The sequence below is a fragment of the Microcaecilia unicolor genome, chromosome 4 (assembly GCF_901765095.1).
Source record: "Microcaecilia unicolor chromosome 4, aMicUni1.1, whole genome shotgun sequence".
Lineage (NCBI taxonomy): Eukaryota > Metazoa > Chordata > Amphibia > Gymnophiona > Siphonopidae > Microcaecilia > Microcaecilia unicolor.
The window spans coordinates 6,805,081-6,829,714 of NC_044034.1; the positions used below are offsets into that span (position 1 = coordinate 6,805,081).

Below are 24,634 nucleotides of genomic sequence, written 5' to 3' on the forward strand. Positions count from 1 at the left end.
CCAAGCCATCCTCAGGTCTCCCCCCCCCCCCCCACCCCAGAAGAACAGAGCCTCTTCCTTAACCCCCCTTCACTCCCCCTTGGCCTACCTTAAGCTCCCTGGTGGAGTAGGCCAGGAAAGAGTGAACCCCACTGGCTTCTGCACCCCATGGCTCCAGCTATAAAATAGACTGTCCCCTTATTCCGGTGCTTCTCAACCAAGTCCTTGGGCTACACCCATCCAGTTGAATTTTCAGGATTTCCACAATAAATATGAATGAGATACATTTGCATACCAAGGAGGCAGTGCATGTCAATCTATCCCATGCATATTAATTGTGGATATCCTGAAAACCTGACTAAGCTGGGTATTGCTGAAGGACTGGGCTGAGAAACACTGCTATGGTCCTTGTACTTTTGGAAAGAGTAGAACAATCGATTCATGTTTACTTGTTCCATTCTACTCTGCATTGTATAGACCTCTATTGTATCTCTCCTCAGCTGTCTCTTTTCCAAGCTGAAGAGCCCTAACCTCTTTAGTCTTTCCTCACATGACAGTCTTGCCAACCCCTTAATTATTTTGGTTACCTTTCTCTGAACCTTTTCCAGTTTTACTACATCTTTTTTGAGACACAGTGACCAGAATTGCACACAACACGCAAAACACAGTTTCACCATGGTGTGATACAGAGGCATTAAGATAGTCTTGGATGCTGCTGCAATGCACCGAGCAGATTTCAATATATTTTCCACGATGACACCTAAATCCTTTTCCTGGGTGATGACTCCTAGTGGATCCTAGAATTATGCAGCTACAAATTTGGACTATTCTTGCCAATGTGCATCACTGGTCCACATTAAGGGCATGGTTTACTAAGCTGCGCTGTAGGCGTGCTAGCATTTTTAGCGTGTGCTAATTCTAGAGACGCTCATAGAAATGCTAAAAATGTTAGCGCTTCTCAATAAACTACTGGAGGAGTAGCCTAGTGGTTAGTGCAGTGGACTTTGATCCTGGGGAACTGAGTTCGATTCCCACTGCAGCTCCTTGTGACTCTGGGCAAGTCACTTAACCCTCCATTGCCCCTGGTACAAAATAAGTACCTGAATATATGTAAACCGCTTCGAATGTAGTTGCAAAAACCTCAAAAAGGCAGTATATCAAGTCCCATTTCCCTTTCCCTAAACAGGACCCTAAATTTCATCTGCCATTTGGATGTGGGCTAATAGAAAGATGTGGTTCTTTGTATTTCTTATCCAATTATCAATTGATTTCATTTTCTTATACCTCTTTCAATTAAAATTACGCTAAAAATAGTCAATAAATTACATTTATATGCTCGTCTTCCAGCCTTCCAAGGTCCTTCTGCAATTTGTCATAGTTCTCATGCAATTTAACAAGATTGAATAGTTTTGTGTCATCTACAAATTTGATCACTTCACTCATTGTTCTCATTTCCAGATCATTTATAAATATGTTAAAAAGCACCCGTCCCAGTGCAGATCCCTGTGGCGCTCTACTAGTCACCCTCCTCCATTTAGAGAGCTGGCCATTTCACTCTACTCTGGGTTACTACAGCTTAATTGGATTGATCCTGCCCTGGACCTACAATGTGAACCCAGAAACCCAGGAAATCTTCCCACTACATTTGTGAGAATAAGAGAAGGAGGGATAGGCCCATGGCTGGTTCCGAGATCTCACAGGAAAAGAGCTGTAAAACTATCAGCACTAAACCCTAGCAGCCAAATACTGAAGGCAGAAAGACAGCCTTTGGGGGATGCTTCCAGGAATAAGCTTCTGTCTATACTTGGTTTTTTTTTTTTTCTTGTTCCTTATTGCACCTAGGGCTCCACAAAGTGCTACAAGTCCCGCAGGGCACAGTAATTTCCCTTCCTGAAACTGCTGCCAAACAGACAAAAGCTTTCTTGTAAAGGCAAACAATTCGTCATGTAGTGCCACTGCATACCAGCATGGATGAGGCTGGGAACAATTCCTGAAGGACCTGCAGACACTCACAGCACATTCGAGTCTGACTTTTATCCCACAAGACTCATATTTAGGGCCACTTGACTTTTCCAAAAGCATTCTGCAATAGAGTGGCATTCATTCCTCCTATAAGGGGCCAACACACACTAAGGAGGAGATTCTATATATGGCTTCTAGAAAAAAAAAAATTGGTGCTGAATCAGCGCCAACTAAGCGTATTCGATTAGAAAATACGCTTAAGCTGATATTTCAGCACCTAAATGCACGACCTAGCAATCTTCCGAAAACTACTGAAAACCAACCTGTTCAAAAAGGCATAGCATAATGATCCATCCTAAATACTAGACTACTAGACTCTAAATGAACTAGACAAAACCAAAATCTCCGCACCAGACTGATAACCTACGTGATACTAATGAAAGTTACGCCTCACGCACTACCACTTTATTTCACACACCGGAAATGAACTTTCTATATTTGACTGTCTAACTTATTCTATATTCACTCTATCATTTATACATCTTAATGTAATATCACTTGTATTTCTCTATCCGGAAATGGCGATCGCCATCATGGCATAATGTAAGCCACATTGAGCCTGCAAATTGGTGGGAAAATGTGGGATACAAATGCAACAAATAATAATAATAATAATAAATCGGCATGCATCCATTTACACCAAGGAAAACTTGGTGTAAATCTCGGCACATAGACTTAGGCGCACTGGACTATATTCTATAACTAGTCACCTATATTTCATAATGCCCACGAAACGACCATTTCCCCACCCATAAACATGCCCCTTTTGCCTGCTTGCGTTAGAAGTCTAGCGCACATCATTACAGGATATGCTTAGCAAGTTGTGCGCCTAAATTCTAATCAGTGCCAATTAGTGCTCATTATTGCTTGTTAAGTGCTGAGTCAGTGCTCACGAGCTTAGGCCAATTAACTTATGCGCGGTGTTATAGAATCCGCACCAATTTCGGCACCTAAATCTAAGTGCACTGTATAGAATCCGAGGGCTTTTAAAATTGCCCACTAAGCCTTTGAAAATGAAGGCTGCTCTGTGGCGAAAAAAGTCTCATCATGTTATTCTTTTTTTGTTGTTGTTACATTTGTACCCTGCGCTTTCCCACTCATGGCAGGCTCAATGCGGCTTACATGGGGCAATGGAGGGTTAAGTGACTTGCCCAGAGTCACAAGGAGCTGCCTGTGCCTGAAGTGGGAATCAAACTCATTTCCTCAGGACCAAAGTCCACCACCCTAACCACTAGGCCACTCCTCCACTGTTGCTACTGTTTGAGATTCTATTCCACTAGCAACATTCCATGTAGAAGTCGGCCCTTGCAGATCACCAATGTGGCCACGCAGGCTTCTGCTTCTGTGAGTTTGACGTCCTGCACAACTCACAGAAACAGAAGCCTGCGCAGCCTTGTACATGGAATGTTGCTAGTGGAATAGCAACATTCCGTGTAGAATCTCCAATAGTAGCAACATTCCATGTAGAATCTCCAATAGTATCTATTTTATTTTGGTTACATTTGTACCCTGTGCTTTCCCACTCATGGCAGGCTCAATGCGGCTTACATGGGGCAATGGAGGGTTAAGTGACTTGCCCAGAGTCACAAGGAGCTGCCTGTGCCTGAAGTGGGAATCAAACTCATTTCCTCAGGACCAAAGTCCACCACCCTAACCACTAGGCCACTCCTCCACTGTTGCTACTATTTGAGATTCGACATGGAATGTTGCTATTCCACTAGCAACATTTCATGTAGAAGTCGGCCCTTGCAGATCACCAATGTGGCCACGCAGGCTTCTGCTTCTGTGAGTCTGACGTCCTGCACAACTCACAGAAACAGAAGCCTGCGCAGCCTTCTACATGGAATGTTGCTAGTGGAATAGCAACATTCCATGTAGAATCTCCAATAGTAGCAACATTCCACGTAGAATCTCCAATAGTATCTATTTTATTTTTGTTACATTTGTACCCTGCGCTTTCCCACTCATGGCAGGCTCAATGCGGCTTACATGGAGCACTGGAGGGTTAAGTGACTTGCCCAGAATCACAAGGAGCTGCCTGTGCCTGAAGTGGGAATCAAACTCAGTTCCTCAGGACCAAAGTCCACCACCCTAACCACTAGGCCACTCCTCCACTGTTGCTACTGTTTGAGATTCTATTCCACTAGCAACATTCCATGTAGAAGTCGGCCCTTGCAGATCACCAATGTGGGCGCGCAGGCTTCTGCTTCTGTGAGTCTGACGTCCTGCACAACTCACAGAAACAGAAGCCTGCGCAGCCTTCTACATGGGATGTTGCTAGTGGAATAGCAACATTCCATGTAGAATCTCCAATAGTAGCAACATTCCACGTAGAATCTCCAATACTAGCAACATTCCGTGTAGAATCTCCAATAGTAGCAACATTCCATGTAGAATCTCCAATAGTATCTATTTTATTTTGGTTACATTTGTACCCTGCGCTTTCCCACTCATGGCAGGCTCAATGCGGCTTACATGGGGCAATGGAGGGTTAAGTGACTTGCCCAGAGTCACAAGGAGCTGCCTGTGCCTGAAGTGGGAATCAAACTCAGTTCCTCAGGACCAAAGTACACCACCCTAACCACTAGGCCACTCCTCCACTGTTGCTACTATTTGAGATTCGACATGGAATGTTGCTATTCCACTAGCAACATTCCATGTAGAAGTCGGCCCCTGCAGATCACCAATGTAGCCGCGCAGGCTTCTGCTTCTGTGAGTCTGACGTCCTGCACGTACATGCAGGACGTCAGACTCACAGAAACAGAAGCCTGCGCAGCCTTCTACATGGAATGTTGCTAATGGAATAGCAACGTTCCATGTAGAATCTCCAATAGTATCTATTTTATTTTTGTTACATTTGTACCTTGCGCTTTCCCACTCATGGCAGGCTCAATGCGGCTTACATGGGGCAATGGAGGGTTAAGTGACTTGCCCAGAGTCACAAGGAGCTGCCTGTGCCTGAAGTGGGAATCCAACTCAGTTCCTCAGGACCAAAGTCCACCACCCTAACCACTAGGCCACTCCTCCACTGTTGCTACTATTTGAGATTCTACATGGAATGTTGCTATTCCACTAGCAACATTCCATGTAGAAGTCGGCCTTTGCAGATCACAAATGTGACCGCGCAGGCTTCTACATGGAATGTTGCTAGTGGAATAGCAACATTCCATGTGGAATCTCCAATAGTAGCAACATTCCATGTAGAATCTCCAATAGTATCTATTTTATTTTTGTTACATTTGTACCCTGCGCTTTCCCACTCATGGCAGGCTCAATGCGGCTTACATGGGGCAATGGAGGGTTAAGTGACTTGCCCAGAGTCACAAGGAGCTGCCTGTGCCTGAAGTGGGAATCAAACTCAGTTCCTCAGGACCAAAGTCCACCACCCTAACCACTAGGCCACTCCACTTCCTTATGAAAATAAAATAAAATGCTACCTTTTTTACTGGACTAACTTCATCCATTTTTTGGATAACTTTTGAAGGCAGTACCTTCTTCTTCAGTGACTGAATTTTAAAAGCATCAAATATCTGGCCTAAGGAGCAGCACGATTCCTCTTGATTTAGAGCTATACTCAAAGATTTCTGAGGGCAAAACCTCCTCTTCCTACCACTGTCAGGACGGGAGAGCCTGTGGGCTCCAGCCTCTTGGGTCTGCAAAGCAATATAAGAGGAAGGGGTTTGCATGGATAATGCACCTTTTCTGTGTGAAGTTCTGTTACCCATAACCCATCCTGAACCAACCCAATGTCATGTGATGTAATAAACTGCAGAACACAGGGTGTCTCAATGTTGTCCCATTCTTTCAGCAGCGAAAGACGGGGAGATGGCAGCCGGGCCACACTCACCTCCTCCATTCCGGTAGCAAAGGTATGGGAAGCGCCAGACGTTACCCAGCCCCACACAGTAACCAATGCAGGATAGCAGAAACTCATACTTCCCACCCCAGGTCTGTCGGGGCAGGCTGGGGTCAGAGCTCGGCAGGCTGGGGTCAGAGCTCACAGTCCCAGGCTGGATCTGCAAAGGTGGCTGGGGCTGCTGAGGGGTGTCGGATTCCAGACTCGCTCCATTTGGTTCCACAGAGAAGTCCTGAAGAGAGGAAAGAAGGAAAACAGATTAGGAAGAAATCTAATAGTCATATGTGTTAAATCAACTGCTAACCCTGCTCAGAGCAGACACATCAGTCTTCCCCATCCTGCTTTTAGTTTGGGGTAATCTCAGTAGTCACCTGACTTCTACCTCCTAGTATCATCCATTATCCTCTCCTATAATGGTTTTAGTCTCATGCATTACACCAAATGGTCTCTAATGTTTCTCATACCTCACACTAACACTATCTGCTTTTGTCTCACCTAGAATGTAAACTACACTGAACCCTGGAAAGGGGATATTAGCGGTATACAAGAATTGATTTGAATATGAATTCAGCCATCTCTCTTCTGCTCAAAGCAAACCACAAGATACCTTTATTGTCTAGAACATTGGAGCCGACTCTGTGGGTGCTTGCGCACCCCCAATATTGAGAAAATTCCTTGTATGTGTCCAGGGAGGGGTCATTTCCATTGGGCTTAGCACCCCCAATAATTTTGAAAAGTTGGCTCCTATGGTCTAGAATATGTTTATTTGTTTTTTTGCTGTTTCACTCAGGCCTATTTCCAATTACTTGACCATCTACTTTATTGGTTCCACTCCTGACTGGATCACTCCTGCTCCTAACACTCATCCTGACCATGGCTAGATGTGAAGCATCTGTTCACGCTTTCCAAAAATACTAGGACTAGGGGGGCATGCGATGAAGCTACATTGTAGTAAATTTAAAACGAATCGGAGAAAATTTTTCTTCATTCAACGTGTAATTCAACTCTGGAATTCTTTGCCAGAGAATGTGGTAAAGGCGGTTAGCTTAGCGGAGTTTAAAAAAGGTTTGGACGGCTTCCTAAAGGAAAAGTCCATAGACCGTTATTAAATGGACTTGGGGAAAATCCACTATTTCTAGGATAAGCAGTATAAAATGTTGTACTTTTTGGGATCTTGCCAGGTATTTGTGACCTGCATTGGCCACTGTTACAGGATGCTGGGCTTGATGGACCTTTGGTCTTTCCCAGTATGGCAATACTTATGTACTTCGTTACCACTATGACTCACATATTCCTCTTAATTTGCAGGTGTTTTTTGACATTAAATAATGGTGGATTTATCTTAATTCTATGACCTTACCCAAAACCAGGGATGAATTCTTCTTTCTGGCCTCAGCACTTCTTTTGCCAACTACTTGGAGTAGAAATCCAAGGGAGGCTTATGTGTTAGGTGGGGAGAGCCTGATAGACACGGACGGGGAGAGGGATCTTGGGGTGATAGTATCTGAGGACCTGAAGGCGATGAAACAGTGCGACAAGGCGGTGGCCGTAGCGAGAAGGTTGCTAGGCTGTATAGAGAGAGGTGTGACCAGCAGAAAAAAGGAGGTTTTAATGCCCCTGTATAAGACATTGGTGAGGCCCCACCTGGAGTATTGTGTTCAGTTTTGGAGGCCGTACCTTGCGAAGGATGTTAAAAAAATGGAAGCGGTACAAAGAAAAGCTACGAGGATGGTATGGGAGTTGCGTTCCAAGACGTATGAAGAGAGACTTGCTGACCTGAACATGTATACTCTGGAGGAAAGGAGGAACAGGGGTGATATGATACAGACGTTCAAATATTTGAAAGGTATTAATCCGCAAACGAATCTTTTCCGGAGAGGGGAAGGCGGTAGAATGAGAGGACATGAAATGAGATTGAAGGGGGGCAGACTCAGGAAAGATGTCAGGAAGTATTTCTTCACGGAGAGGGTGGTGAACGCTTGGAATGCCCTCCCGCGGGAGGTGGTGGAGATGAAAACGGTAACGGAATTCAAGCATGCGTGGGACAGGCATAAAGGAATCCTGTGCAGAAGGAATGGATCCACAGAAGCTTAGCTGAAATTGGGTGGTGGGGGGAAGAGGGGTTGGTGGTTGAGAGGCTAGGATGGGGGCGGGCAGACTTATACGGGGTCTGTGCCGGAGCCGGTGATGGGAGGCGGGACTGGTGGTTGGGAGGCGGGAAATACTGGTGCACAGACTTATACGGTCTGTGCCCTGAAAAAGACAGGTACAAATCAAGGTAAGGTATACACATGAGTTTATCATGGGCAGACTAGATGGACCGTGCAGGTCTTTTTCTGCCGTCATCTACTATGTTACTATGTTACTATGTTACTTTTCTCTTTATTCCTATGCTTCAAATTCTCTGTTGCGATAGTATCTTTCAAAAGCAGTAGTGTACTAAGGGCAGGGCAGTGGGGGCGATCCGCCTCAAGTGTAGGCAGCAAGGGGGTGCACGGAGCAGGCGTGCAGTTGGCTCTGCCAGTCCCCTGCCCTCTCTGACATTACTTCCTGTTCCGGGGCAGGGGACCGCCAGAGCCGACAGCCGTCCACCTGCTCCACGCACCCCATTGCTAGGAGGAAAGGTGGAGGTGTGATGCGCTTGGGGGGAGAGGGGGGAAGAGTGCAACGGCAACCCACCCTGGGTGGCGAACAAGCTAGGTACACCACTGTTCAAAAGATACCTGACTCCAAACCATGCATTCCTGAGTGACTAGTGGCTTTCCCCCAGATTCTAGTTTAAAAGCTGCTCTCTCTCCCCTTTTTAAAATGTTAGTGCCAACAGTCTGGTTCCACCCCAGTTAAGGTGGAGCCCATCTTTTTGGAATAGGTTCCCTCTTCCTCAGAATGTTCCCAGTTAATAACAAATCTAAATCCCGTATCCCTGTACCATCATCTCAACCACACATCGAGACTCCTAAGCTCTGCTTCTGTCTTGGATCCTGCCTGTGGATCAGGGAGCATTTCTGAAAAAGCTACCCTGGAAGTTTGGATTTAAACTTTCTATTTAAGAACATGCATTTACTACTACTACTACTTAACATTTCTAAAGCGCTACTAGGGTTACGCAGCGCTGTACAATTTAACATGGAAGGACAGTCCCTGCTCGAAGAGCTTACAATTTAAAAAGACAAATGTACAGTTAATCAGATAGGTCAGACAGATTGGGGCAACCTATATGTTCGAAAGGTTAGGTTCCGAATGCAGCATTGAAGAGGTGAGCTTTAAGCAAGGATTTGAAGATGGGTAGGGAGGGGGCTTGGCGTAGGGATTCAGGAAGACTGTTCCAGGCATAGGGTGAGGCAAGGCAAAATGCAAAATGGCTTCCAGAGCCTCCCTCCCACATTTTCCTATGTAACAAGACAGTCAGTTCCTTCCCAGCACTGTCTAAAATCGTGTCTAGGTGATAGAAACATAGAAACATGACGGCAGATAAAGGCCATATGACCCATCCAGTCTGTCCATCCTCTGTAACCCCTAATTCTTCCTGTTCCTAAGCGATCCCACATGCTTATCCCATGCCTTTTTAAATTCTGGAACAGTCCTCGACTCCACCACCTCCACCGGGAGGCCATTCCACGCCTCCACCACCCTTTCTGTGAAATAATACTTCCTTAGGTTACTCCTAAGCCTATTCCCTCTTAACTTTGTCATATGCCCCCTCATTCCAGAGCTCTCCTTCATTTGAAAAAGGCTCTCTTCCTGTATATAAATGCCCTTGAGATATTTAAACGTTTCTATCATGTCTCCTCTCTTCCAGCGTATACATGTTGAGGTTCACATGCCTGTCCCTATAATTTTTGCATTCAAGACCGCTTACTAATTTCGTTGCCATGATGCATAAGGTTTGCCCACTTCACATCAGGCAGGCAAGCAACCCTCATGTCCATCAACCACCCAGCTATCTACATGCCTAATAATTGAATCACCAACTAAAATGGCCATCCTAACCCTTCCCTCCTGGGCAGAAGCCCCTGGAGTTATATGGTGTGGAAGGATATTACATCCCCTGGAGGGCAGGTCCTGGTTATAGGGATTACTTCTTGCTTCACCAGGGTGATGCTTTCCTTGCAGGTGACCTCCCTCCTCCAAGGCAGCAGAGGCTGCAAGACTGGAGGTGGGACTTTGGTACTATGTTCCTGTAGGTCTCCTCTATATACCTCTGTTCGTATCAGCTCCTCCAAGTCGTCTACTCTAGTGAACAGACCAGACTCATTCTCTGAGAACCAGGAGCTCTTTGCACCAAGTGAACACATATAATCTCTTGCCAACTGGAGACAATCATACATGCGACACTCAGTGTTAAAGACCAAATGGTACCCCTCTCACTGATGGACAAGTATTGACAAGTTGTTTAGTTATTTAAATTTTGCTAAGGTAGTAGGGATAAACACATGCAGACTGTGAAAAATTGCAGGAAGACCTTAGGAAACTGGAAGACTGGGCATCCAAATGACAGATGAATGTAATGTGGACAAATGCAAAGTGATGCACATTGGAAAGAATAATGATAGGGTCCACCTTGGGCGTCAGTATCCAAGGAAAGGGTCTAGGTGTCATTGTAGATAATACTGAAATCTTCTGCTCAATGTATGGTGGTGGCCAATAAAGCAAACAGGATGCTAGGAATTATTAGGAAAGGGATGGTGAATAAGACTGAAAATACTATAATGCCTATGTATTGCTCCATGGTGAGACCTCACCTTGAGGTCTGGTCGCTGTATCTCAAAAAAAATCTGTCGGAATTAGAAAAAGTTCAAAGAAGAGTGATCAAGATGATAAAGGGGATGGAACTCCTCTGGTATGAGGAAAGGCTAGAGAAGTTAGGGGGCTCTTCAGCTTGGAAAAGAGACGGATGAGGGGAGATATGATTGAGATCTACAAAATCCTGAGTGGTGAATCAATTTTGTGAATCGATTTTTTACTCATTCCAAAAGTACAAAGACTAGGGGACAATCAAGGAAGTTACATGGAAATATTTTTAAAACAAATAGAAGGAAATATGTTTTCACTCAATAAATAGTTAAGCTCTGGAACTCTTTGCCGGAGGATGTGGTAACAGCGGTTAGTGGATCTGGGTCTAAAAAAGGTTTGGACAAGTTCATGGAGCAAAAGTCCATAGCCTGCTATTGAGACAGACATGGGGAAGCCACTGCTTGCCCTGGGATTGGTAGCATGAAATGTTGCTACTAATTGTGTTTCTGCCAGGTACTTGTGCCCTGGATTGGCCACTGTTAGAAACAGGATATTGGGCTGGATGGACCATTGGTCTGACCCAGTATGGCTATTCTTATGTTCTTGTAGCAAATCATTTCCTGATGATAATACCCTAGCGTGACAAATGTCCCTCTTGTCCTTTTAATTGGGATAACTGACATTTGTTGCCTGGAGTAGGTGGGAGTTGTGGAGGGTGGATTGGAAAGACGACTTAACTAGGCTTAGCTATCTATTAGCTACATTTTAATGCTCTAACATAGTAACATAGTAGATGACGGCAGAAAAAGACCTGCATGGTCCATCCAGTCTGCCCAAGACAAACTCATGTGTGTACCTTACCTTGATTTGCACCTGTCTCTCCCAGGGCCCAGAGTGTACAAGTCTGCCCAGCATTTTTCCCGCCTCCCAACCACCTATCCCGCCTCCCATCACCGGCTCTGGCACAGACCATACAAGTCTGCCCTCCCCTATTCTCGCCTCCGAACCACCAACCCCTCTTCCCCCCACCTGCTCCGCCACCCAATTTTAGCTAAGCTTCCGAGGATCCATTCCTTTTGCACAGGATTCCTTTATGCATATCCCACGCATGTTTGAATTCCGTTACCGTTTTCATCTCCACCACCTCCCGCGGGAGGGCATCCCAAGCATCCACCACCCTGTCTGTGAAAAAATACTTCCTGACATCTTTCCTGAGTCTGCCCCCCCTTCAATCTCATTTCATGTCCTCTCGTTCTACCACCTTCCCATCTCCGGAAAAGATTCGTTTGCGGATTAATACCTTTCAAATATTTAAATGTCTGTATCATATCACCCCTGTTCCTCCTTTCCTCCAGGGTATACATGTTCAGGTCCAGCAAGTCTCTCTTCATACGTCTTGGAACGCAAATCCCATACCATTCTCGTAGCTTTTCTTTGCACCGCTTCCATTTTTTTTACATCCTTCGCAAGGTACGACCTCCAAAACTGAACACAATACTCCAGGTGGGGCCTCACCAACGTCTTATACAGGGGCATTAAAACCTCCTTTCTTTTGCTGGTCACACCTCTCCCTATCCAGCCTAGCAATCTTCTCGCTACGGCTACCGCCTTGTCGCACTGTTTCGTCGCCTTCAGGTCCTCAGATACTATCACCCCAAGATCCCTCTCCCCGTCCGTGCCAATCAGACTCTCCCCGCCTAACACATACGTGGTTGTAATAGATAATTTTGAAACAATGGAAAAAAAAGATTTTTAGACTATTTAAATAAGTTAATAAATAATGCTTGTTTTATTAAATTAAATTCAAACCATTTTTATCAATAAAACTAAAAACTACAAATTCTCTTCTATCCCATGTTTTAAGTCACTAAGGAGCTCATTTTCAAAACACAGACAACTCCTTCAATCCCTAAAAAAAATCTCTTTTCTGCCTTGTAAAACATTGATGCTATATAAAATAAAAGTGGGAGGACGGCCAAGGATACCAAAGACTGAGAAGATGTATAATAACAGAAACGTTTATTGACGTATGGAGACTTCAATAAACTTTTCTATGATTATACATCTTTTCAGTCTTTGGTATCCTTGGTCGTCCTCCCACTTTTATTTTATTTTATATTGTTGTTTTCCGTGGGGTGTCTTGAGTTCTCCGTCTTTTGGCGGATTTTCTTTCTAAAACATTGATGCTACAAGAATAGAATCTGATCTCATTAAAGAAGAGTGGCACCAACGCACTAGAAATCCCTTGGGTAAGAGTCCGAAAACAGAAAATGGCTAGTTCTAGGAGACTCCACTGTTAAAAGGAATCAACTTGAAACTATAGTTCAAGGGTCAGAAAAAGGTTAAATGCCTGGCAGGATCATCAGCCAGCGGAAACACAAGCCACAATGTGAATGAAATCAGAGAAGAAAGTAAGGATCATAAAAGTAATGTGATTCTAACCAGATCATTTGTTCTCAGATGGTTAAATAGCACATCTACAGCATAAAATCTCTTCCAAATTTTGGCAGACACATTTAAACCCATTGTCAATTCTTATCGCGTTTTCTGAAATTCTTCTAGTTCATGGTAAGGGAGAAGAGAAAATGCATCATGCAACCAGCTTTAACACATGGCTCAGTCTGGTGCAAGCAAGAAGGTTTTAGATATATAGGTAGCTTGGGGCAATAGATAGAACAACATGATGCTATATTGCAGGGGTGTAGCCAGACATGATATTTTGGGTGGGCCCGAGTCCAAGTTGGGTGGGCACACAGTTTTCCCCACATCCTCCAGCTCCATAAATACCTGAGCTGCTACATAAGTATTGCCATACTGGGACAGACCAAAGGTCCATCAAGCCCAGCATACCGTTTCCAACAGTGGCCAATCCGGGTCACAGATACCTGGCAAGGTCCCAAAACAGTGCAATACATTTTATGCTGTTTATCCTAGAAATAAGCTGTGGATTTTCCCCAAGTCCATTTTAATAATGGTCTATGGACTTTTCCTTTAGGAAGCCGTCCAAACCTTTTTAAAACTTTGCTAAGGTAACCGCTTTTACTACATTCTCTGGCAACGAATTCCAGAGTTTAATGAAGAAATATTTTCTCCAATTCGTTTTAAATTTACAACTTTGTAGCTTCATTGCGTGACCCCCAGGTCCTAGTATTTTTTGAAAGAGTAAAGAAGTGATTCACGTCTAACCGTTCCACTCCACTCATTATTTTATAGACTTCTATCATATCTCCCCTCAGCCATCTTTTCTCCAAGCTGAAGAGCCCTAGTCACTTTAGCCTTTCCTCATAGGGAAGTCTTCCCATCCCCTTTATCATTTTCATTGCTCTTTTCTAATTCCACTATATCTTTTTTGAGATGCGGTGACTAGAATTGAACACAATATTAGAGGTGCGGTTGCACCATGGAGCGATACAAAGGCATTATAACATCCTCATTTTTGTTTTCCATTCCTTTCCTAATAATATCTAACATTCTGTTTGCTTTCTTAGCCGCCGCTGCACACTGAGCAGAGGGTTTCAACGTATCATCAACGATGATGTCTAGATCCCTTTTTTGGCTGGGGACTCCTAATGTGGAACCTGGCATCAAGCCCAGCCAGCTGAAGAAAGTCTCTTCCGGCAGCTGGTACAATCCTGTACTCTGCAGTCCATGGTTGGGACACTCTTATGCTACACTCTATATGCTGCCGCCACCCCCCTACATGTGCAAAAACTGTGCATGGGTGGAAAGTGGGGCCGGCATGGCAGCCGCATATAGAGACTAGTATGGGAGTGTTCTGGCAGAGAGCTGCAGAGTACAGCATTGTTCCAGCTGCTGGAAGAGTCCCTCTTCAGCTGGTGGGGCATGGGGATCCCTTCCACTCTGAAAATGGGTGCCACAATTTTGGGTGACCCATGGCTATGCCACTGCTATATTACAAAGATGGAGTACATCTTTCCGTGGTAGGCAAAGCAAACTAAGTGAAAAATGCAATGAATTTGTGGACAGGCATTCTAGCTAGAGGAAGGAGGTGGCAGGTGGGAGAAAACAGGTTCAGGATGTCACCCCCCAGCAAAAGCATTATGATGGTGGTGGTAGGAAAAAACAGCGACTATCTCAATATCCTTAACAGTGACAAATGGGAAGCGAAGATCAGAATAAAAGCTTTAAACAGTAAAATTGAACAATCTAAAAATCAACGAAAGGCTATGATCACAAATGCTCACAGTTGAGGCAATAAAGTTCCTAATCTGGAAGCCCTAATGGTGTAAATAGACAGACAATGTGGCCATTCTAGAGACATGGTTCAAGGAGTCTCATGAATGCGATATCACTATACCCAGCTATAATCTGGTCAGTAGGGACAGAGGTGGTAACAAAGGGGAAAGAGTGGCTCTCTGAGCACACCACCCGAACTATCATCCACGCTCTCATTACCTCTCGCCTTGACTACTGCAACCTACTCCTCACTGGCCTCCCACTTAACCATCTATCCCCCCTTCAATCCATTCAGAACTCTGCTGCACGTCTTATATTCCGCCTGAACCGATATACTCATATCACCCCTCTCCTCAGGTCACTTCACTGGCTTCCGATCAGATACCGCATACAAGCTTCTCCTTCTTACCTACAAATGCACTCAGTCTGCAGCCCCTCATTACCTTTCTACCCTCATCTCCCCTTACGTTCCCGCCCAAAACCTCCGCTCACAGGACAAATCCCTCCTCTCAGTACCCTTCTCCACCACCGCCAACTCCAGGCTCCGTCCATTCTGCCTCGCCTCACCCTATGCTTGGAATAAACTTCCCGAGCCCTTACGCCAAGCCCCCTCCCTACCCATCTTCAAATCCTTACTCAAAGTCCACCTCTTCAATGTTGCTTTCAGCACCTAACCTTTATACCTTTCAGGAAATCTAGACTGCCCCAATCTGACGACCCCTACTTGACTGTACATTTGTCCTTTAGATTGTAAGCTCTTTGAGCAGGGACTGTCCTTCTATGTTAAATTGTACAGCGCTGCGTAACCCTAGTAGCGCTTTAGAAATGTCAAATAGTAGTAGTAGTACTCTCTATGTCAAAAACATTAGATGAAATGCGGGAGATGTGGGTAAAAGAGGAAGCCTTGTAGATCGTATTGGAAAGAAAAAATAGCATTTTGATTCACATTGCTGTAGTCTACAGATTTACAACTCAAAGAGAAGAATTGGATAGAGATCTGATCAATGAAACAGTATTGCAAGCTGTGAATGAAAGGAGAGGTGATGATACCTGTTCCACTCCACTCATTATTTTATATACAGTGGTGGAAATAAGTATTTGATCCCTTGCTGATTTTGTAAGTTTGCCCACTGACAAAGACATGAGCAGCCCATAATTGAAGGGTAGGTTATTGGTAACAGTGAGAGATAGCACATCACAAATTAAATCCGGAAAATCACATTGTGGAAAGTATATGAATTTATTTGCATTCTGCAGAGGGAAATAAGTATTTAATCCCTCTGGCAAACAAGACCTAATACTTGGTGGCAAAACCCTTGTTGGCAAGCACAGCGGTCAGACGTCTTCTGTAGTTGATGATGAGGTTTGCACACATGTCAGGAGGAATTTTGGTCCACTCCTCTTTGCAGATCATCTCTAAATCATTAAGAGTTCTGGGCTGTCGCTTGGCAACTCGCAGCTTCAGCTCCCTCCATAAGTTTTCAATGGGATTAAGGTCTGGTGACTGGCTAGGCCACTCCATGACCCTAATGTGCTTCTTCCTGAGCCACTCCTTTGTTGCCTTGGCTGTATGTTTTGGGTCATTGTCGTGCTGGAAGACCCAGCCACGACCCATTTTTAAGGCCCTGGCGGAGGGAAGGAGGTTGTCACTCAGAATTGTACGGTACATGGCCCCATCCATTCTCCCATTGATGCGGTGAAGTAGTCCTGTGCCCTTAGCAGAGAAACACCCCCAAAACATAACATTTCCACCTCCATGCTTGACAGTGGGGACGGTGTTCTTTGGGTCATAGGCAGCATTTCTCTTCCTCCAAACACGGCGAGTTGAGTTCATGCCAAAGAGCTCAATTTTTGTCTCATCTGACCACAGCACCTTCTCCCAATCACTCTCGGCATCATCCAGGTGTTCACTGGCAAACTTCAGACGGGCCGTCACATGTGCCTTCCGGAGCAGGGGGACCTTGCGGGCACTGCAGGATTGCAATCCGTTATGTCGTAATGTGTTACCAATGGTTTTCGTGGTGACAGTGGTCCCAGCTGCCTTGAGATCATTGACAAGTTCCCCCCTTGTAGTTGTAGGCTGATTTCTAACCTTCCTCATGATCAAGGATACCCCACGAGGTGAGATTTTGCGTGGAGCCCCAGATCTTTGTCGATTGACAGTCATTTTGTACTTCTTCCATTTTCTTACTATGGCACCAACAGTTGTCTCCTTCTTGCCCAGCGTCTTACTGATGGTTTTGTAGCCCATTCCAGCCTTGTGCAGGTGTATGATCTTGTCCCTGACATCCTTAGACAGCTCCTTGCTCTTGGCCATTTTGTAGAGGTTAGAGTCTGACTGATTCACTGAGTCTGTGGACAGGTGTCTTTCATACAGGTGACCATTGCCGACAGCTGTCTGTCATGCAGGTAACGAGTTGATTTGGAGCATCTACCTGGTCTGTAGGGGCCAGATCTCTTACTGGTTGGTGGGGGATCAAATACTTATTTCCCTCTGCAGAATGCAAATAAATTCATATACTTTCCACAATGTGATTTTCCGGATTTAATTTGTGATGTGCTATCTCTCACTGTTACCAATAACCTACCCTTCAATTATGGGCTGCTCATGTCTTTGTCAGTGGGCAAACTTACAAAATCAGCAAGGGATCAAATACTTATTTCCACCACTGTACCTCTATCATGTCTCCCCTCAGCCGTCTCTTCTCCAAGCTGAATAGCCCTAGCCTCCTTAGTCTTTCTTCATAGGGAAGTCGTCCCATCCCCGCTATCATTTTAGTCGCCCTTCGCTGCACCTTTTCCAATTCCACTATATCTTTCTTGAGGTGCGGCGACCAGAATTGAACACAATACTCAAGGTGCGGTCGCACCATGGAGCGATATAACGGCATTATGACATCCTCACACCTGTTTTCCATACCTTTCCTAATAATACCCAACATTCTATTCGCTTTCCGAGCTGCAGCAGCACACTGAGCAGAAGGTTTCAGCGTATTATCGACGACACCCAGATCCCTTTCTTGGTCCGTAACTCCTAATGCGGAACCTTGCATGACGTAGCTATAATTTGGGTTCTTTTTTCCCACATGCATCACCTTGCATTTGCTCACATTAAACGTCATCTGCCATTTAGCCGCCCAGTCTCCCAGTCTTGTAAGGTCCTTCTGTAATTGTTCACAATCCTGTCGCGAGTTAACGACTTTGAATAACTTTGTGTCATCAGCAAATTTAATTACCTCGCTAGTTACTCCCATCTCTAAATCATTTATAAATATATTAAAAAGCAGCGGTCCTAGCACAGACCCCTGAGGAACCCCACTAACTACCCTTCTCCATTCTGAATACTGCCCATTTAACCCCACTCTCTGTTTCCTATCCTTCAACCAGTTTTTAATCCACAATAGGACTTTTCCTCCTATCCCATGACCCTCCAATTTCCTCTGTAGCCTTTCATGAGGTACCTTGTCAAACGCCTTTTGAAAATCCAGATACACAATATCAACCGGCTCCCCTTTGTCCACATGTTCGTTTACTCCTTCAAAGAATTGAATTAAATTGGTCAGGCAAGATTTCCCCACACAAAAGCCGTGCTGACTCGGTCTCAGTAATCCATGTCCTCGGATGTGCTCTGTAATTTTGTTTTTAATAATAGCCTCTACCATTTTCCCCGGCACCGACGTCAGACTCACCGGTCTATAATTTCCCGGATCTCCCCTGGAACCTTTTTTAAAAATGGGCGTTACATTGGCCACCCTCCAATCTTCCGGTACCACGCTCGATTTTAAGGATAAATTGCATATCACTAGCAGTAGCTCCGTAAGCTCATTTTTCAGTTGTATCAGTACTCTAGGATGAATACCATCCGGTCCAGGAGATTTGTTACTCTTCAGTTTGCCGAACTGCCCCATTACGTCCTCCAGGTTTACTGTGAAGTCAGTAAGTTTCTCTGACTCGTCCACTTGAAATATCATTTCTGACACCGGTATCCCACCCAAATCTTCCTCGGTGAAGACCGAAGCAAAGAATTCATTCAATCTCTCCGCTACGTCTTTGTCTTCCTTGATCGCCCCTTTTACTCCTTGGTCATCCAGCGGCCCAACTGATTCTTTTCCGGCTTCCTGCTTTTAATATCTTATCACTTATCTAGTTTTCTGGATATCCACAATCTGCCCAATATTCAGCGCTATTTAACTGGCCAGGAACGGCTCCTAGCTGGTAAAACAGCATGTAACTGGCAATCCATGGCTACCCAACTATATCACACAAAATAGTGTGATATATCACATAAAATAGTCAGCCTGCTGTGAAGATTCAGCGCATCACTGGCTAAGTTTGGTGGCTGAATTGGGTCCATCTTTGGCCACTATAAACTTAACCTCCCAGTGCTGAATAATACATAGCTGGTTAAGGTTAAGCTGGCCTACCCCCCCCCCCCCCCTCCAGATATTCAATGCCAGTCACCGGAACAGCCTTACATTGAATATCCGGGTGCAGCACCAGATCAGGCGGCTAGCATGCTGCCCAGCACTGGGTGAATATGGGCTGGTATGAGTATACCTGAGAGATTTGCATGCATTGTCCTTTTTAGATGCAAATCTCTCATAGTGGATATCCCGAAAACCAAAACGCCTAGCTGTGTCCAAAGACTGCTTTGAGAACCACATCTTTAAATTATTGAAGTTTATTTGACTTGTCTCCTGTTTTGAAACATTTTATTCATCTATTGGTATTTTTTGTATTTGATTTTTGAGTTCTTGAAATTGGTGGCTGTTCTGTACTGCTGGATGAAACGTTACCGGGGCACTGCTGGATGAAACATTACGGGGGAGGGGTAAAGAGAACAGGATATTGCTACAGATGTGTAAGAGATTTTTTTTGTTTTGTTTACATCTCTGCCTTCCTTCTGCACCTCCCCTGACTCTCCACCCACCTTCGGTAGTCTGGCATCTTTTTCTCCCTCCATTGGGTAGCATCTCACTCCCAGTGCAGTCTCAGTCTCTCTCTCTCTTCTCTCTGCTCCCCCCAGTCCAACATCTGCCCTTATGCTCCAGGTCACTCCCTCTCTCCCTTCCCTTCCCTCACCTCCCCTACCCCCAGGTCAATCATCTCTCTCCCTCACTTCCCCTGCTCCTTTGCTCCAGTTCTCTCTTGCTTTCTCCCCTCCCACCACGCCCAGGTCTATCATCTTTCCACCCTCCCCACTCCTGGGTCCGACCAGTGGTGTAGCTACGTGGGGCCACGGGGGCCTGGGTCCCCATAGATTTGGCCTGGACCCCCTGCCAACGACCCTCTCGAGCCCCCCTCCCGCTGCCAACCCTCCCCCCTCCCTCCCACCGCCGTGGGCTACCTTTGCTGGCGGGGGACCCCAACCCTCGCCAGCCGAGGTCCTCTTCTTCCGGCGTTGCTGGCTAATCTGCAAGGCTTCGTTCTGTTTGTGTGAGTCAGACCCACAGAAACAGAACAAAACCTTGTGCCGGAAGAAGAGGACCTCGCTGGCTGATCTGCAAGGCTTCGTTCTGTTTCTGTGAGTTTGACGTCCTGCACGTACAATGTGCAGGACGTCAGACTCAGAAACAGAACGAAGCCTTGCACCGGAAGAAGAGGACCTCGGCTGGTGGGGGTTGGGGTCCCCCGCCAGCAAAGGTAGGTAACGGCGGTGGTGGGGGAGGGTTGGCGGCGGGAGCCCTAGTCCTGCCTTCGCTATGCTTCTGACACGCCCCCGTGAACTTTGGTCGTCCCCGCGATGGAAAGCAGTTGAGGACGCCCAAAATCGGCTTTCGATTATGCCGATTTGGGCGACCCTGTGAGAAGGATGCCCATCTTGCGATTTGTGTCGAAAGATGGGCGCCCTTCTTTTTCGAAAATAAGCCTGATAGGGGTTTTTTTTCTATTTTTATTTATTAAAAAAAGATAGACCAAAGCCAGGAAAGCCTTATGACATTCTTGGGTGGACTAAGCCACATGAGGAAATATCCATATAAATACTATTTTGTAAAGATTTTCCTGTTTTACCACCTTGAGGGTAATTTTATAAGGGACTTGAACATGTAAAACAGGATTTTATGTGCTCGTTTAGGTGGTGTAAATGCATAAACCTAGGCACTAGGAGAACATGGTACCTACTTAGGTGTTCTGGGGGTGAAATGAGAGTGGGATAAGAATCTGCACACATCTCTCTATATAAAGCGCACCTCCAACGTTGTGAAGCCTCCACAAGTCCCAACGTTCTAAATGCATGGTGATGAAACCAGGAATTCGCCCATGAGTGTTGGCCCCGCCCCCCACGTAAAACGTCATGACGTGGAGGGCGGACCAATGACACTCAACCAATCGCATCGCGAACCCGTTACTAAGCGATGGAACGTGACATAAGACACATCGCTGAACAATGAAAACCAGCAGCAACAGTTGCTACGTGACGTCAACAGCAACACTAAAAGGACCATATAGATCTCTGCTCTCCACACAAACAACGGACACGGAGGGCATAGGAGGGAAGGAAAAAAAACAGCACATACACACTCTCACTCTTAACTGGCTATAATGAGCAACTGACCTGCCACTATCACAGGGACTGCTAGCACCTCTCTCTCACACACACATACACACGGGACACAGAGGGGATGGAAGACAAGGAACGAATCGTTGGGTATGGAGGGGGCGGCAGGGGAGATAAGGCAATAACTGCCTCAAATGTTTGTGCTGTGCTATGTACAATTATAATGCTGTCTCTTCATTTTGAGCCTACCCTTTCACACTCACTTTCACACACGCGCACACACACACGTACACTGTCTGTATCTCACAAACACACGCACCCACACACATATACACACTCTCTCACACAGACACACAAACACGCCTCAAATAGTTCAGCTGTCCTATATAAAATTTCACTGCTGTCTCTTCATTTTCACCCTACCTGTGCACACTCTGTTTCACACAGAGACACACACACAGACACACATACATATACACACTCTCACTCTCTCTATAGCCTTGCTAGCGCCCGTTTCATTTGTTTACGAAACGGGCCTTTTTTTACTAGTATTTTATAAAACAACATGAACATATACAGATTCAAAGCAGCACAAACGCACATTAAGTTACTCCTGTGTCACTGCAGATGTAACTGTGTACAAGAGCTGTTGAGAAGGCTGTTTTGCATAGGTGCATACTGTACGCCGCTTTCACATAATAATCAAAACATGTGCGGCGATAGGCTGTGACCACTTAGGCAGTGGCGTAGCCAAGGGTGGGCTTGGGCGGGCCCAGGCCCACCCACTTTGGGCTCAGGCCCACCCAGTATCAGCAAACCTATGATGTGGCTGGAATGGATCCCCACCTCCCACCAGCCGAAAACTCTCAACAACTGTCCCTCCTTGCATACCTTTTAAATAGCAGATCTTTGCCTGCAGTGAGCAGCGACTGATACATACTGCCTGCACTGGCCCCATAACCTTCCCTCTGATGTAGTCCTGCCTATGCGGAAACAGGAAGTTACATCAGAGGGAAGGCTGTGGGGCCAACATAAGCAGTGTGTATTAGTTGCTGCTCGCTGTCAGTGAAAATCTGCTATTTAAAGGGTATGCAGGGGAGGGGGAATATTTGAGAGACCATATGGCATGCAGGCGAGAGAGGGAGAGACCAAATCACTTGTTGGACAAGGCGGAGTTCTTCTGCCCACCCATCTTGGGCTCAGGCCCATCCAAAATTGGGTGTCTGGCTATGCCCCTGCACCTAGGTACTCTTTAATAAAAGTTACGCTCCACATGTATTACTTTGGTAGCAAATATTTAAAAACTGTCATGCCGTTGAAGTCATCTGAATTTGAAGAGGCACAAGATCGAAGCAAAAGGAACATTAGACATTTTTCAACAAAAGCTTTCCATATTCATTTATGAACTTTATTGTCCTTCCTGTGCTCAGTCTTGTATATTAAACTCTCATGGGCACAGACATTGTAAGCATGTGAATTCTCTAGTACAGTGCTGTGTATACTTTGTGCAACTCCAAGCCAAGAAACCTAGCTCCCCTGTGCTCACATGGAGACTGTGAGCCCTACGGCAGACCAAGATCATGAGATGATGCTGCATCTTGGACTACTCTGTGATAATATTTAATATGATCTGAAGCATGTTATGGTTACAATCACGGCAGCACCTGACAATGGAAAATACATGTGACTAATTACATTCTGCGTAGGAGCTGGGCAAGACTCAGCTAGCCACGACCATTCAGCTCAGCCCCGAAGGGCTGCTCTTTTCTAAAGAAGCCTCTTTTCAGAGCAAGCCCCGGCAAAACTGACCGTCTCCTGACAGAAGGATCAACACACCATTCCTCTGTGCACCATTTCATTACTGCACCTCTATCAAGTTTCAATTCTGTCTCTCTCAGATTATCACATGGCAGTCATTCTTGTTCCTCCACCCCTCAAGATTTATTTATTTACATTTAACTCGCACCTTTTTTCAGTAGTAATTTAAGTTGAGTTATATTCAGCAACAGTAGGTATTTCCCTGTCCTCAGAAGGCTTACAGTCTAAGTTTGTACCTGAGGCAGTGGAGGGTTAAGTGCCTTGCTCAAAATCACACGGAGATTTGAACTGAGCTTCTCTGGTTGTCAATCCAGAAAGGATGAAGCAATTACGAGTGTCCTTGAAGGAGTATTTTTCTTTGTGGCCCCTATTGTGATTGTTCCAATGGAACAGAGAGCACCCGAGCAGAGTCTGGAAGCTTGCTCTGATCCCCATATTACAAAAGATAGAATGCCTTGTGGACACTCAAAAACAGGATGCAGAGTACAAAGCAATGTTGTGCTGGAAGCCTTTGAAGCTGCCCCATCCACACTCATGGATGAGAAGGGAGAATGGGCCAACAGACGGACAGAGTTCTTGGATAGGACTCTCAACCTATTCTGATTTTGGATACTCAGCAGGAAACTGGGCAGAGAGTTGAGAATTGCCTTCCTCCACTCCTACAAGGAGAAGACTTTTTGATGCTGCTTTTAACTCCTAACCCTTGTTCACTTGTTCAGAACCCTTATTTTATCATCCTCACTTTGATATTTCCTTATCTCTTGTTTGTCCTGTCTGTCTGTCCTAATTAGATTGTAAGCTCTGTCGAGCAGGGACTGTCTCTTCATGTTCAAGTGTACAGCGCTGCGTACGTCCAGTAGCGCTTTAGAAAAGATAAGTAGTAGTAGTAGTAGAAGTCATGAGCTAGACTACCCCAACTTGACATTTCGTCCTTTAGATTGTAAGCTCCTTTGAGCAGGGACCGTCCTTCTTTGTTAATTTGTACAGCGCTGCATAACCCTAGTAGCGCTCTAGAAATGTTAAGTAGTAGTAGTAGTATTACATATAGCAGTGATTTAACCAGAGCTGAGATTGTGATGTCATAATGCCTCATTCCACCAATGCCTAAGAGCCAACCTCATCAGTGATGTCACAATGGCTCGACTGTCCTATACTTGGCCCACTTCCCCCCTTAGTGTGAAGAGTTTCTGTCTCTGGTATCCAGAGCTGAGATTGTGATGTCATAATGCCTCATTCCACCAATGCCTAAGAGCCAACCTCATCAGTGATGTCACAATGGCTTGATTGTCCTATATTTGTCTCACTCTTATCTATTAGATTGTAAGCTCTTTGAGCAGGGACTGTCTCTCTTTGTTAAACTGTACAGCGCTGCGTAACCCTAGTAGCGCTCTAGAAATGTTAAGTAGTAGTAGTAATGGTGGATTCAGAGAGATGGAGCGGCAGCACTCACCTGAAGAAGCAGAGCAGGAATGGGGAAGAGATGCTCAAATATGGGTGCTGACAGTGAGAAACGATGTCTGTGATCAAGT

At 45.4% G+C, this 24,634-nt stretch overlaps 1 protein-coding gene across 2 annotated transcripts in view; it reads right to left on the bottom strand.

Moving 5' to 3' along the window:
- The window catches only part of LOC115467811 (sodium-dependent proline transporter-like), a 110,154-nt gene that overhangs the window by 72,252 nt on the left and 13,268 nt on the right, over positions 1-24,634 (bottom strand). For both annotated transcript variants that reach the window (XM_030199298.1, XM_030199297.1), the window contains exon 2: positions 5,849-6,089. In XM_030199298.1, the coding sequence (XP_030055158.1) occupies positions 5,849-6,089 (241 nt within the window). The remainder of the gene's footprint in view (positions 1-5,848; positions 6,090-24,634) is intronic.